Raw genomic sequence first — 13,724 nt, 5'->3', positions numbered from 1 at the left:
ACTCACTGAGCCCAGGACACCCTACGTTCTCTCCCCAGGCCCTGCAGAAACTCACCGACAGCCGAGGAAACACCCAGTGAAAACCGTGGGTGGGCGCATCCATCTCAGGGCAACGTGGCACCTCAGCCCAAAGCCTGCACCATGTCCTGGGCGGCACCCGGGCCACGTGCCCACTGCCACCACTGCGACTCAGCAGGTGCTGGGGGGCCCGGCCATGGCCTGGGCGTTGGGGGACATCAGGGGCCCGAAGGTCGGTGGCAAGCACAAAGCAGCGTTTTTTTGTAGAAGACACGACTGCTCACGTGGAAAACCCGACGACCAAGCACGTACCCTCAGAAGAGCGGAAACAGAACTCCTGGCCCACAGGCACACAGAGGCGGCACCTGGAGCAGCACCGAGCAGCCAGACACCAGGGGAAGGACGCCGCTCACGGCGGCAGCACAGGGCAAGGGGCTTGGTCCACAAGGCAGCTGGGGAACACCTATGGGGCGGGAGATGCCCACTCTTGGGACAGGGTCAACGGGGCGCTGGGCCAGCCAAGCAAGAGGAGTCTCAGGAGCAAGTGAGGAAATGAGTTAAGACCGCAGACCCTGGGGGAGCAGCGGGCAGACTGTCGGAGACGTGGGCAGTAAGCGTGGGCTCCGACACCAGCTCAGCACCAGGCCGGGCAAACCAGAGAGACGGTACGGCGGGGCCCAGCTGCAGACCTACAGACAGGGCCGCGAGGACTGGGAAGGGAGGTGACGTGGGAGCGTCCGGGAGAGAGAGGAGCACAGGGTGCGGAAAAGATCCACGCAGAACACGCACAGCAGCCCTGTGATGCCCCAGGCTGGAAACAGATGCGTGGCAGCCACGACGGGGAGGAGGTAGCCCCGCAGCAGCCGAGGAAGGCACAGAGCGGGCAGCGGCAGAACAGTCTGGAAGGAAGATCTGGGTGCTGAGGAGCAGCTCCCCCCTGAGGGCTAGAACCTGGGGGAACGGGGGGCGGGGGGGCAGCCGGACACTCAGCATGCAGCACGTCAGGGCCAGGAGGCGGCCGGCGGCCGGGACCCTGTAAAGGAGGAGCCCACGGCCCTGGACGGGTGGCAGCAGGTAGGGGTGGAGGTCAGCCGGCGGGGCAGTGCCTGGCGTGGGTGACACGAGCGGGGCCGGCCCCACAAGGCCGTGGGGGACACGGCTGGACTCACCATCCCTGGTCAGGTTGGCAAGGGCCCCCTTCGCCTTCGGCCGGCTGTTCTCCAACTCGTTCTCGATGGCATCCTGATAGCTGGATATCTCACCTGAAGTGAGTGACGGCACACAGTAAGCACAAACGCACTTCTCTAGGGGCCCCGGGGCGCCTGTCACTGCGAGATCAGTCGGTTACCTTCAACGTCCTCCAGTTTCTTGGAGAGGACTTGCTCAAGCTGAAACAAAGCAACGAGAATGTTCAGCAAAGAGACGAGGCGGCCATGTGGGGAAGCAGCATGCTTCACAGTGCCCAGGGTCCCCAGCCCTCCAGGCACACGCACCCCCACCGGTGCCCCACAGGAACTGTACCTGGAGCACCCAGGACGGCTGCAGGGAAGGCATGGGGCCATCGAGGGACCTGGCACCCTGCATGCCACCCCCCAGCCAGCGGCAGGTGTGCCCCTCCTGCACCCCCAAGGCTCATCCCCTAACCCCACCCGTCTGTCCGCCTCTCCCTGCACACCGTGTGGACACAGACCCAGTTTGGCCTTTGTAACTAAGCCACTTGGTTCAAAGTAAGAGTGAGACACACGACATCTGGAAAACGCCGCGAGACGCCATGTGCTGCAGGGCTGGCGTGGCCAGGCCAGCGTGGGGCCCACCTGCTTCATGCGCAGCTTCCGCTGCCCTGCCGTGTACGAAGGGGGGTCACACTCCCCCTCCAGGTCGATCTTCATGAACTCATCCACGGTCAGCTGGCTTGTGGGCGTGTCTTCAAACTCTGTCAGCCTGCAACAAGAGGGCCCCTGGAGAGAGCCGCCGGCAGCCCGGCCACACTCAGCCACAAGCCCTACTTGCCGTGGCCAACAGCGGGGCCCCGGGGAGGAAAGGCTACGCACACTTGTCGCTCCCACTGGGGACTCAGACAAGGCCCAGGGGGAGGGAGGCCAAGCCGGCAGCCCTAGGTGGTCACCACCTAAAGGTTAATTACTCACGTCTTACACGACCTACAAAACGTTTACGTTGGGAAAAAAAGTTTTTTTCAACAGAAAATTTTTAAAGAGAATTAGAGGTCAAACACGCAAAATGCTTTTCTTTCTGCCTTTGAAAAGTGCCGCAGGATACGATCTCACTTGAGAAACCGCCACCAGATGTGGCAGATCCTAGGCGAAAACACCGCAACGACAGGCGTGCCACTGATCGGGCTCGCGACTATCCCACTACAGCCGACGCCGGCGCTGAGCTCCGCCACCCCACCAACACCGCACCCCAAAGCAGGGGCTTGTGGGCAGCTGGCCCTCTGCTTGAGCCTGGCTTCCCCAGGGGTGGGGCCAGTCACTGGGGCTCTCGGTCCACCCCAACCTACCCCAACCAACCAGGGGTGCAACAGCCCCACTGCGTGGCGCCAGGAGGACTGACCAAGACCCAGGAGGGAGGCGGGCAGCCCCTCTAGCACCCGGGCTGTCCTGGGTCCTGGCCAGACCAGCAGGTGGCAGGACCGTGGACGTGGGTCTGACCAGCAGACAGAGGAAGCCACGAACGAGAGCCACCCACCTCTTGCGCAGTGTGGACTCGCACACCTTGACCACGCTGATGACCTCTTTGACGGTTCTCCGGAAATCGTGCATCCTGGCTGCAACCAGAAGTGCTGGAGAGGAGCGCGTGGACGGGGAGTCAAGCCTCGGGACGGGGTGGTGAGACCCTGCCCGGGGGCCTGTAGGGAGCGAGGCCCCGGCCTCACGGTGGGTAACGGTTATGCAGTGTGTGCGAGGGTCCCAATACCCAAAAGCCACTCACTGCTTGGTGTGCAACTCCGCCATGGTTGAGGATCACAGAAAGTGCTGTGTCGCACGTTCTGTGTCAAACACAGAGAGAAGGAAAACCACATCGAGAACTCTGTGTGACCCCTCACAGTCAGTGAGCCACCTCCGAGGTGACCCAAGCAGGCACACCAGCTGGCAACGGAGGTACGGATTCTGGAGACACAGCCAGGTTGGGGAGAACAGGGGCCCCGTGTGGTGGCCGCAGCCGGGCGGACCAGGAGCGGTCCAGAGTCGGCAGCACACTGGGAGACGATTTTTGCTGGTAGCTGAGCGTGGGAACGCAGACCCTTGGCATTCCAGGAAGCACTGGAGCCCGGGGGCGGGGGGCGGTCGTCGAGAGGTAAGGGCCACCAGAAAGGAGGAAGGGCCTGCCGGGGAGGACTCCAGGCCCAAGGGCTACGTCAGACCCCAAGGCATCGGGGACAGAGCTGGAGGACACAGAGGGAGACCGGACAGCTACCCTTTGGGGGACCGGGAAGTACCCTCTGTAGTAACGACTCGGCACTGGGGGCAGAGCAGGGCTGGCCGCACGGGAGCCCTTGAGGGCCAGGTTAGTTCTGGAGACAGCCCACCCCATCCACGGCCAGCAGGGCCTGGCCAGCCTGACTCCGAGGCTGTCCTACCTGCTCCGCAGAGGCCTGAGGGGCGCCGGCCAGTGTGCATCCAGTCCCTCTTCATCCTCTGCAGGAGCCTCAGGGCCGTCATGGACACCTCGTGGTTCTTCTCCCCAAACTCCAGCAGGTGGGCAAAGCGTGGGATGTACAGGCACGGGTCTGCCGCAGACACACGTGCCTCAGTGCCGCCCAGGACGCGTCCACCCCCCGCTCAGTAGGCTTCATGGAACGTGCGTGTTCCAGATCCGGGAGGCACACGAAAACCACACAGCGCGATACCCACCCTCAGGGCGACCCTCCCAGTCCGTCCACTGCACAGCTTCCCTGATCCTCGGCTGGGGGCTGCTCGCCCACATCCCTCCCACAGCTGCTGTGTGGGGTCACCCCACGTGCTTGTGTATGCGCATACACACTACCTTGCTGCTTTGTTCGGCGTTCTGCGGATCACGACTGAATCAGAGCCTGTTTCTTACCAAACTCTCACAAAACATGAGCTGTATTTTCTGCCCTTTTGTCTACAGGCATGCAAGCAGCTCTTTAAACAACCATACGTTCCTTAGCAAGGGAAGGCTCAGGAGGGACCCGTGCATGCATGCACACACACACTCTCCGTCCCTCGTGCCCTGCTCCCTGGAAGACCCCTGGCCTAGGCTTTAGGGAGAATCCAGCTGCCAAGTAACCTCATGAATCCAGCAGCCTGCTGCGCTGCCACAGGAGCACGGAAGGAATCATGCAGGGCCCCCGACAGAACCTCAGGGGCAAGACTTGCTTTGGACAGGCTCACTGGGAAGGCCTCGCTGAGGCTTGAAGAGGGGGTGCCCTGAGGGGGCCACGGGCCAGCCAGAAAGCAGCCATGTGCTAGCAGATGGTGACCGGCAGGACCCTGCTCTCCACCAACACCAAGCACCCCCCTTCGGGGCCTCGGCCCAATCACTTCTCCCGGCCTCCCGGCATCTACGTCACTGAGCTCTGGCCCCTGGAAGTCCCATGTGGGGCTACAAGCACCCCTTCCTCCCTCTGCCCGTCTTGGCTCACGTAAAGGACCATGGGAGATGGGCAGCAGCCCCTGAGGCAGCCTGGGTCCCCAAGGACGGCAAGGATCCGAGGGACATCCCCCACACCGACTGCAGGGGCTGAGCTGGCAAGCGGCTGCCACTCATCCACCTTTCCCTGAGGCCCTGGGTGCTGCGGTCTCTGGAAAGGTGGGTCCTGTGCTGGGCAGGCTGGACGGCAGGTAGAGCTCTGGTGGGGCAGCAGGACCGAGAGGCGCAGCCCAGCACAGTCTCCTGGTGCATCTGTGTCCAAACTGTCCCGAGCAGCTTCTAGATGTGCGAGCTTGTATTTCAAGAATTCAGCAGTGTCAAAGCTTTCACTTCTGGCTCTGGTATTTACATTTCATCGAAAACAGTCTGAAACCCCAGTGATATTACTTCTGAAATACTTCTGTTTTGTCCCCATAATACGTCTCTTAGCAACCACATCACAAACAAAAACCCAACCAAACAGAAAAAGGCCCGTGGCAGAGGGGTGCCGTCGCTCCAGACTGCCCAGGCTCAGAGCCGACCGCCTGTGGCGGGAGGGGTGAGAGAACACTCCGACCAGATGGGGAAGGCAGACCCTGTACAGGGAAGGCAATAAACCCCAACACATCACACAGTCTAGGCGAAACCCTCTCACCAACTGGAAGAAAAAGGCAAAACCCAGGACGCGCTGTTTACAAGAGACACTAAAGCGTGAGATGGAACGTGACTCGCCACCCAGGAGAGAGGGTGGTTACATGGCTGCAGGGACGCGGGGCAGGGGGCCCTGAAAGGGGCTGAGAAGAGGACTTCATGCCAGAGGGCAAGCCACCTCACAGGAGGCCACTACACGCCTGTGGACGCATCCAACACAGCGGCAGCTAGAACGCAGCACAGGGCGCTGGAAACAGCAATCCGAAAACCACAGCCGTGTGAGATTTAACACGGTTCCGTCCAACTCAACAGACGGTGAAGGGAAAGGACAAAACGAGGAGTGGGTTGGCATCACCGCCGGCTCCGTTTACTCAGTACCCTGCAAAGAGGAGCCATGCTTCTCCGAAGCCTGTGCAGCAGGGAGGAAAGCTTCGAGAAACCGCAGGGAGGGAACCCTCCCAGGACGCTCCGCCTCAAGGGCCCAAAGAGTACAAATTAGCAAAGAAAGAGACAAGTACGATCCCCTCCCCTCCAAACAGTGACCAGGGCGCCTGGGTGGCTCCCTTGGTTAAGGGTCTGACTTGGGTTCAGGTCATGATGCCCCAGTCGGGCTCCGCGTGGAGCATGGAGCCTACTTAACGTGCTCTCCCTCTGCCCCGGCCTCGTGCTCGCTCGCTCTCAAAATCCCTAAAGACAGAAACGATGAACCAAAACATTAACAAACAACACAGGAAAAATGCCCAAAGTGAGCAGAAAAGAACAAACAGAAAGGGGCAGAGAAGCTGCAGCGGCGGGCAAAGGATTTTACTACCGGAGCGCCAGCAGCCGGCGCGGGGCCCGGACGAGAGACAGGCCCCCGGGGGGCCGACGGGAGCGGGGAGCGGGGAGCGGGGCTCAAGCACACCGCGCCAGCAAGGGCTCCCCGGAGGCGACAACAGCGCGCACAGACGACACACAAGGGAGCGCGCGCGCACCGTGCCTCCGACGAGGGCTCGCGAACGCCTCGCACGCCCGCGCGTGCACACACGGGCGTGTGCACGCGCGCCCGCGGGCGCACAGCCGGCCACCGGGCGCGGACCGTGCGCGCGCGAGCGGGGGCCCCCCAGCGCGCCGGCCTGCGCCTGCGCCAGCCCGCGGGGCGGTGCCGCCCAGGCCCCGGGCGCGCACGTCGTCCGAGCGGGGGAAGGGGCGGGGCCCGCCGTGACGCGGCGTGACGCGCGGGCGTCGCGGCGGCAGGGGCGAGGGCGGGCCGGACGGCGCCCCCTGCGGCCGCGCTGCGGGCTGCGGGCTGCGCGCCGGCGGGCGGGGCGGCCCGAGGCAGCCGCGCCCGCCGCGGCCCCCATGCTGCTGCCCCTGGCCTGTCTGCACGGCCGGGTGGCGCAGTGCCTCACGGCGCTCCTGGTGCTCGCAGAGCCGCCCCCCCGGCCCCGGCGCGACGCAAGGGCGCACGGCGCACCGCTGGCGCGCGCGGGGGCCGCCCTGCCCGCGAAGATGGCCGCGGAGCTGTACCCGGCCGCCGGCGCCGCGGCCGCCACCGTCACGGACATCGCCAACAGCAACAACGCCGCCGCCGCCGCCGGCAGGAAGGGCCCGCCCAGCGCCCCGCCGCCCGCCCCGCCGCCGTCCGCGCCCGCGCCGCCCGTGCCAGACAACAACAACTTGGAGAGCCCCAACTGGCAGTCCTTCCACCCGACCCTGCGCGAGAGGTGAGCCCGGGCCGCGCTCGCGCCCCGCGCCCCGCGCCCCGCGCCCCCGCCCCGGCCCGACCCCCGAGCCGTGTGCCTCTGCCCTTTGCAGGAACGCGCTGATGTTCAACAACGAGCTCATGGCCGACGTGCACTTCATCGTGGGGCCCCCGGGGGCGGCCCGCAGGGTGCCTGCCCACAAGGTGAGCGGACGCTCGGCCCAGGTCCCGAGCAGCGACTGTGCCCTCCCCTCGGGTGTGGCGTCCTGGCATCCCATCCTGGCATCCGCTGGGGGCAGGGAGGGCTCAGGGCAGCTTGTCTCTCCGCAGTATGTCTTGGCTGTCGGGAGCTCTGTCTTCTATGCCATGTTTTACGGCGACTTGGCAGAAATCAAGTCAGAAATCCACATCCCCGACGTGGAGCCTGCAGCTTTTCTGATCTTGTTAAAGTAAGTGCGCTGCGTGAGGGCGCAGGGAGGGGGTGGGTGCAGCTGCCTGGCGCGCGCAGAGCAGCCTGTGACGCGGCCTCCACCCTGCCCAGGTACATGTACAGTGACGAGATTGACCTGGAAGCCGACACGGTGCTGGCCACCCTTTATGCAGCCAAGAAGTACATCGTCCCCGCTTTAGCGAAAGCCTGTGTCACTTTTCTGGAGACGAGTCTGGAAGCCAAGAACGCCTGCATCTTGTTGTCCCAGAGCCGGCTGTTCGAGGAGCCGGAGCTGACCCAGCGCTGCTGGGAGGTCATTGATGCACAGGCCGAGATGGCCCTGAGGTCTGAAGGCTTCTGTGAAATCGACTGGCAGACGCTGGAAATCATCGTGACACGGGAGGCCCTCAATGCCAAGGAGGCAGTGGTCTTCGAGGCCGTCCTGAACTGGGCTGAGGCAGAGTGCAAGAGACAGGGCTTGCCGGTCACCCCGCGCAACAAGAGGCACGTTTTGGGGCCTGCCCTCTACCTGGTCCGAATTCCCACCATGACCCTGGAGGAGTTTGCCAACGGTGCTGCCCAGTCAGACATCCTGACCCTGGAGGAGACCCACAACATCTTCCTATGGTACACGGCGGCCAACAAGCCGCTGCTCAACTTCCCCCTGACCAAGAGGAAGGGCCTGGCCCCGCAGCGGTGCCACCGCTTCCAGTCTTCTGCCTATCGTAGCAATCAGTGGCGTTACCGTGGGCGCTGTGACAGCATCCAGTTCGCCGTGGACAGGAGGGTGTTCGTCGCGGGGCTGGGCCTGTACGGGTCCAGCTCCGGGAAAGCCGAGTACAGCGTCAAGATTGAACTGAAGCGGCTGGGGGTGGTCCTGGCTCAGAACCTGACCAAGTTTGTGTCGGACGGCTCCAGCAATACCTTCTCAGTGTGGTTTGAACACCCCGTGCAGGTGGAGCAGGACACCTTCTACACGGCCAGCGCCGTCCTGGACGGCAGCGAGCTCAGCTACTTTGGGCAGGAGGGCATGACAGAAGTACAGTGTGGGAAGGTGACCTTCCAGTTCCAGTGCTCCTCAGACAGCACCAACGGGACCGGGGTCCAGGGTGGGCAGATCCCCGAGCTCATCTTCTATGCCTGAACTGCCGGGGGTAGCATGGACGCGCTATGATGCGCATTGGGAGGAGGTGCACCCGCTGGGAAGGGACGTGCAGCAGGCCCCTTCCCCGGGCCGGTTGCCTCACCGACACCATTAAAGGCTTCGCTTCCTTTTTCTCTCTCTTTCGTTCGTAGTCAGTGGCAGCCCAGAGCTGGAACTCGGTGCTCTTCCTACACGGCGAGAGCCAGGGCTTCTGAGTCCTGGCCGCTGGGCACATGTGGGGCACAAGGCGGCCTTCCTGCAGGCCCCAACCTGTGGTGCCCCCCTGGCCTGCTCTGTGGGCTTTGCCGTCCCTCCCACCCCCATGAATTCGCAGCACTGCTATGCTTAACCTGAAACCTTCCCTTCAAATCCAAAATTGGGAAAAGGCACCTAAAACAGTCCACGTCTAGCTGCATTTTCGTAACAAGCTTTCAACGAAACAAGCTATCAAGAGAGAAACGAATGAAAGAGTGTGAAGCTGAGGCACGCGCTTTCCTATGTGTCTGTGAATGGCGTGTCCCTTCCAGCACACGAAAAAGCCTCCAGTGCTAAGCCACGGTTCCTGGTTGGAAACAAAGTGCCTCCTGGGGAGGCGTGTCTGTCCCTCCCTGTCTGTTGGCCTCCACCGTGGGTCTGTGGCCAGAACACTCTGGAAAAGGCCGGGTGTCTGCTTGTGCCGTGGTTCCTGAGGCATCCCAGCCTCTCAGACAAAGCCCTACTGGAGGACTCCGATTTGAGGGTGGCAGGGTGAGGTGGGCCTCTCTGCGGGCCCCAGATGGCCCCTGTGCAGGCATGCTTCGGGGTAAAGCAGGCTCTCTGAGCCCCTTACCTTTGTCCTCCCAGGCTGCACACTCTGTGGCTGGCTGCTTCGTTTCTGAAAAACCCCAGCTCGGCCCCCGGAGGGAGGGGCCATGTCACTCGGCACAGGCACGCGGCCTCTTGGGGGAGGGTCTCAGCTGGGGGTGAACCCCCAGGCCTAGTGCAGCTGTACCCCTCTCCTGACCCACCCTGCCAGACCCTGCCTTCCCGGCCCCAGGGTACCATCCTGTGGGTCATCCGGGACTGCACCCCCAGCCCACCCTCCCGGGCCCTGCACTCTGCCTCCTTGAAACAGAATACACTTGTAGAGGATGACGGGCAAAATGCAGAGCAGCCCCCGCAAGCAGACCGTGAAAACAATCCTCTCGGCAAAGCTCCAGGGAAGGCAGAATGGGCTAAGAAAGCACCTCTCCATCTGCAGAGGCCCTGCCTTCCCCGGGGCACCGGCCACCAGGTGTATTCCTCAACAGGTGGACAGATGGGTCCCGTTTCCCTCTGTACCCTCCTCCAACCTGCCGGGGGCTGACCATGGGCACTCTGGTTCCAAACCAAAAGTAACCCCCAAACTGTCCGCCTCCCAGCTGCTTCTCAGACATTTCTTAGGACCTGGTGGAGCCCGTCCCTGCACAGGACTCCCTCCCGCCCGACGTACCGATGGCCGGCGCGTTGATGCACAGCTCCCTTGCCAGAAGAAGGAACGTCTTCCCCAGCACATACACGTTCACCTGTAGGGAAGAAGCCACAGCTGAGGACAGCACTGGGACTCAGGACACGTCTGCTTTTGTTCCTTACGACATGCATTTCACCGTTCAGTCTCTGACAGCCCTGCCCCACCCCCAGGCCCACCCTGCTTCCCAATCCCAGGCAGCTTTTTCAGACCCTGCACTGTCTCAGCAACAAGTGGATCTGCTGCGAGGGAGACTGCTGAGGTAGAGCCCAGAGCTCGCTGTGCATCATTCAGAATGTTCTGCACCCTGCGTGCTCCCTACTGGGATCCTTGGCTGTGTCCCCGCGGACCAGCTCCGTCATGGCCATGGGTCTCTGCAGGCCTCAGTGACCCCTCCCCCCACCCCCGTCAAATCCAAATCAGCTGTGGAGTCCACCGCCTGACCAGACTGCTTGCAACTGAACACAGGTTCAAGGACTCTAGGGTGCAGACCTCCAGTGCGGCGGAGCCTGGAGGTGTCCTAAGGGCCGGTCCTGTGCTGACCAAGGCCTGGTGGGGGGGGGGGGGGCTGTGAGGAGGGGCTTCTGAGCCGTGTTTGACGACAGGCATGGCAGAAGCTGTTCTGCTTGGATAGGGTGCAGATTTGGGAGAAGCCCAAGCTTAGCCCCTTCCACCTGAGCTGGAGAGCCCTGCCCTGCCCCTGGGACTCGCAGGTCTCAGTGTCCTGGCCCTGGCTCCCTGCCTCTGGTCTCCCTGTAGAGTCCCTTTGCCTTATCAAGCCTGGCCTGTGAGGTCCGGATGAGGGCCCCTTAGCCTCACGCCCAAAGAAGCCACCAGAAAAGACTGCGAAGAATCATCAAGAGCGCCCATCCGGGGCTCTCAGGCAGCACAGGTGGGCGTCTGCAGCCGTCAGGGAGCACTAAAAAATGGTACAAAGTCCACTTGGAGGAGATGGAGGGTGCAGTGCGGTGCGGGGGGCCAGCACTCCACACCTAGGCCTCCTTCTCCAGGAAGCCCCCTTCATAGGGCTGGTGGCTCACAGACCTCGCCTTCTGAAGGGATTCTGCCCCTGGCCTGCCCACCAGAGTGCACGCACAGTGTGTGAGTGTGTCACTGTGTGTGCGTGTGGAAGCGTGCATCTTCTAGGAACACCCCAAGCTCCTGCGTCTTCACCCTCCCGACTTCATGCCCCTTTGGACCGGAGTGGAACTCACCTGCCCGGAGTGTGCTGCCCCCTCCCCACCTCCCACCTCCCTGACCCTGTCCCAGGCCCATGGAGACCTGGATGCTGCAGAGAAGGGTTCTCTGGAAAAGTTCAATGTTTAAAGGCTTGTACAACGCATGTTACTGCCAGAGATGCTGACATTCATCGGCAGGCATTAGAAACAGTGACACAGACTCTGAGGACCCCTCCCTGTGTTTGTGGCTCGTCTCCGTGGAGGCGGCTGGTGACAGCCGGGTGTGGCTGGCCAGCCTTCCCACTCCTGTCCAACGGGCGGATGGGCTCTGCACGAAGACGGCCCTGAGTGGCCCTGTGCCAGCCACGGCTTCATGGGGTGCCAGGACCCCCCCCCACTCAGTTCCTGCCAGGGGGTGCTCAGCGGGAGCTGAACCCTGAGCCTGTGTCAGCCCTTGGCGGCCCTGCACCAGCTCCCTGTGTCCTTGCTGGGAAGGCCCAGGAGGGGACAGGCTATGAGCATACGCCCTGACCGCGCACCGCACATGGAGCCCTGGGCTTCCATGATTCCAGCAGGTTATTATTAGCGTGGCCACAGACTGTTTCAACAGGACTCCTGAGAGATGCCATTTATAAAGATAGCTGGGAGGGCAGACCCACAGGCAGCATCTGGCTTACGCGGAAGTTGAGCTGTCAGTGCGGGGGGGCCCTGCGGTGTGTTAGGGCACCCAGACCCGACCAAGCTTTCCTCAAAGGCGTGGGATCTCTGTGAGTCCTGCACACACCCTTCACACTGTGGTCACGTCTGTTCTCCGTGACCCCCTGCTCTTTCCGAGTCCCCCGTGGAGCGATCCCCCTGCCTGCCCCAGTCCCCTGTCCCCAGGGACGGGACACATGCAGAACCTCGATGGCCCCACCCTGTAAGTGTCCCGCCCACACAGGTGTGCTTCTTGCTGGGTCTTTTTCCATCACCTTCAGTAGTTTAGAAACAACAGATGCAACAGAAAATGCTTGCCTGGTACCCAGACAGGGTCCCCAAATAGACGATAATGTGGCTTTTTATATTGTTGAAGATCCATGCATGTGAGTCCCTTTGTTTTTCTCTCAAAGCATCTCCCCTCAGACCAATTTCACCTGGGTCTTTCCATTGGCTCTGAGGCCGGGGCCACCCAGCTCCCAGGGCAGCGCTGTGACCCTGTGTTTACTGCCCCCCCCACCGGTTTGGAAACAGACCACACCCCAGTGTGTCCTCTGTTCTGTGGACCAGCCTCCAGCCTGGGTGGCACAAGCCCCAGTCCCAGCCTCCCTTGGGAACGGGGCTCAGGAAGGAAACCAGTCTACCTGGAGCAGGTCACTGAGGTCGAGGAGCATGTCTGTGGTAGGAGTCAAGGAATGTCTGCACCCAAGCCCACGGGCTCCGGCTGCCTGACCCCTTCCCCAGGGCGCAGACCGGACACGCAGCACAGGACCTTGGTGTGAATCCGAGCTCGGCACCAGATCTCCCAGAAGGAGTGAGGCGTCAGGCCGACTGGAACCTGTGAACCACTCCCGGGGCCAGTGGCACAGCCCTCAGAGTACGCGCGGCCTTCACAGAGGGGCCCCCAGCCCATGGGGCACTGACCAGAAGCATGGACACTCACACCATCCCTCGAGCAGCTGCCGAGAGCTTGCCAGCCACAGCATGTGGTGTCTGCCCCATGATGCGTGGCTCCTGGGGGACAGACACGCACAGTGGGCCACCCTTGGTGGCCGGCGGGCACCTCTGCGGTGCCGGTGCTGGTGGGGACGGCTGCAGGGACTCTGGCATGGGACCTGTCCTCACTCGTCAGCAGATGACTAAAGAGTAACCAGATGAAATCCTCCGTGATTTGGAATGCAGCTGGACACGCACACTCACACGCTGAGTAAGGCACCTGGTCAGACGCAGCGAGACGTCGTGTCACTCATGGGTCTGCTGTGCCTTTGAGATGGTAACTGAGTCAGAGCCAGACCAGGTGTTGGGAGGGAGACCCTGGGCCCAAACACAGAAGAAAGTCCCTGATGCCACAGGTCCCACGAGGTCCCAGATACCCCCACCACGACCTCGAAGGCCCTTGAATAAAAGGCACCCTGTTTCTCGGTCTCTGAAGGCATGCACTCGGGCGGGAGGGTCTCCACAAGATGACAGAAGGCACAGGTGCAGACTGACCAGCTGGCAGGGCCAGGTATGGAAAGAAGAGCAGGGAGCAAAAGGAGCCGTCCTATGGGACTGAGCGGAAACCCGTGGTGTCGAGACAGACGCACGAAACCAAGCCCGGAGGCAAAGCTCCAGAGACGGTAAACGGGTTCAGTGGGTGCCTCGGGGGCAGGGGGCGGCCTGACCAAAAGGGCTGCAGGCTGGTGTCACCCGGATCCTGCTGGGAGGTCTGGTTGCAGAGATGCACACATATGGCAAAACTCTAATGGTACCATTAATACTTGTGTATTTTGTTTTATGCCAATTTTCCCACAAAAGGGAAATGAGCAATGTAGCAATACCGAAAT

The 13,724-nt window shown here is 62.3% G+C and overlaps 2 protein-coding genes across 3 annotated transcripts in view; one reads left to right on the top strand and one right to left on the bottom strand.

The window, feature by feature from the left end:
• Positions 1–13,724, bottom strand: part of BRF1 (BRF1 RNA polymerase III transcription initiation factor subunit) — a 58,901-nt gene that overhangs the window by 17,756 nt on the left and 27,421 nt on the right. Inside the window, exons 4-10 of one of the 2 annotated variants that reach the window (XM_027572771.2) lie at positions 12,543–12,574; positions 10,010–10,082; positions 3,617–3,766; positions 2,725–2,818; positions 1,833–1,959; positions 1,367–1,406; positions 1,188–1,280 (exon numbers count right to left, since the gene is read on the bottom strand). In XM_027572771.2, the coding sequence (XP_027428572.1) occupies positions 1,188–1,280; positions 1,367–1,406; positions 1,833–1,959; positions 2,725–2,818; positions 3,617–3,766; positions 10,010–10,082; positions 12,543–12,574 (609 nt within the window). The remainder of the gene's footprint in view (positions 1–1,187; positions 1,281–1,366; positions 1,407–1,832; positions 1,960–2,724; positions 2,819–3,616; positions 3,767–10,009; positions 10,083–12,542; positions 12,575–13,724) is intronic. The other variant, XM_027572772.2, reaches the window with a different exon arrangement.
• On the top strand, positions 6,561–8,678 carry BTBD6 (BTB domain containing 6). Its single transcript, XM_027572773.2, has 4 exons — positions 6,561–6,986; positions 7,078–7,168; positions 7,295–7,413; positions 7,506–8,678. Exons 1-4 carry the CDS (start codon positions 6,622–6,624, stop codon positions 8,536–8,538), a joined length of 1,608 nt encoding a protein of 535 aa, XP_027428574.2. The 5' UTR covers positions 6,561–6,621; the 3' UTR covers positions 8,539–8,678.

This window comes from Zalophus californianus, chromosome 6, assembly GCF_009762305.2.
Source record: "Zalophus californianus isolate mZalCal1 chromosome 6, mZalCal1.pri.v2, whole genome shotgun sequence".
Taxonomy (NCBI): Eukaryota; Metazoa; Chordata; class Mammalia; order Carnivora; family Otariidae; genus Zalophus; species Zalophus californianus.
The sequence above is the reverse complement of the archived record's forward strand: the minus strand, read 5'-3'. Positions and strand labels throughout refer to the sequence as shown.

What these genes read in the sequence shown, in the direction of transcription:
- BTBD6 (XM_027572773.2), top strand. Translation starts at nt 6,622, where the DNA reads ATGCTGCTGCCCCTGGCCTGTCTGCACGGCCGGGTGGCGCAGTGCCTC. An exon ending in GCAGGGTGCCTGCCCACAAG is followed by an intron (nt 7,169 to 7,294) that starts GTGAGCGGACGC and finishes GTCTCTCCGCAG; the next exon opens with TATGTCTTGGCTGTCGGGAG. An exon ending in GCTTTTCTGATCTTGTTAAA is followed by an intron (nt 7,414 to 7,505) that starts GTAAGTGCGCTG and finishes CACCCTGCCCAG; the next exon opens with GTACATGTACAGTGACGAGA.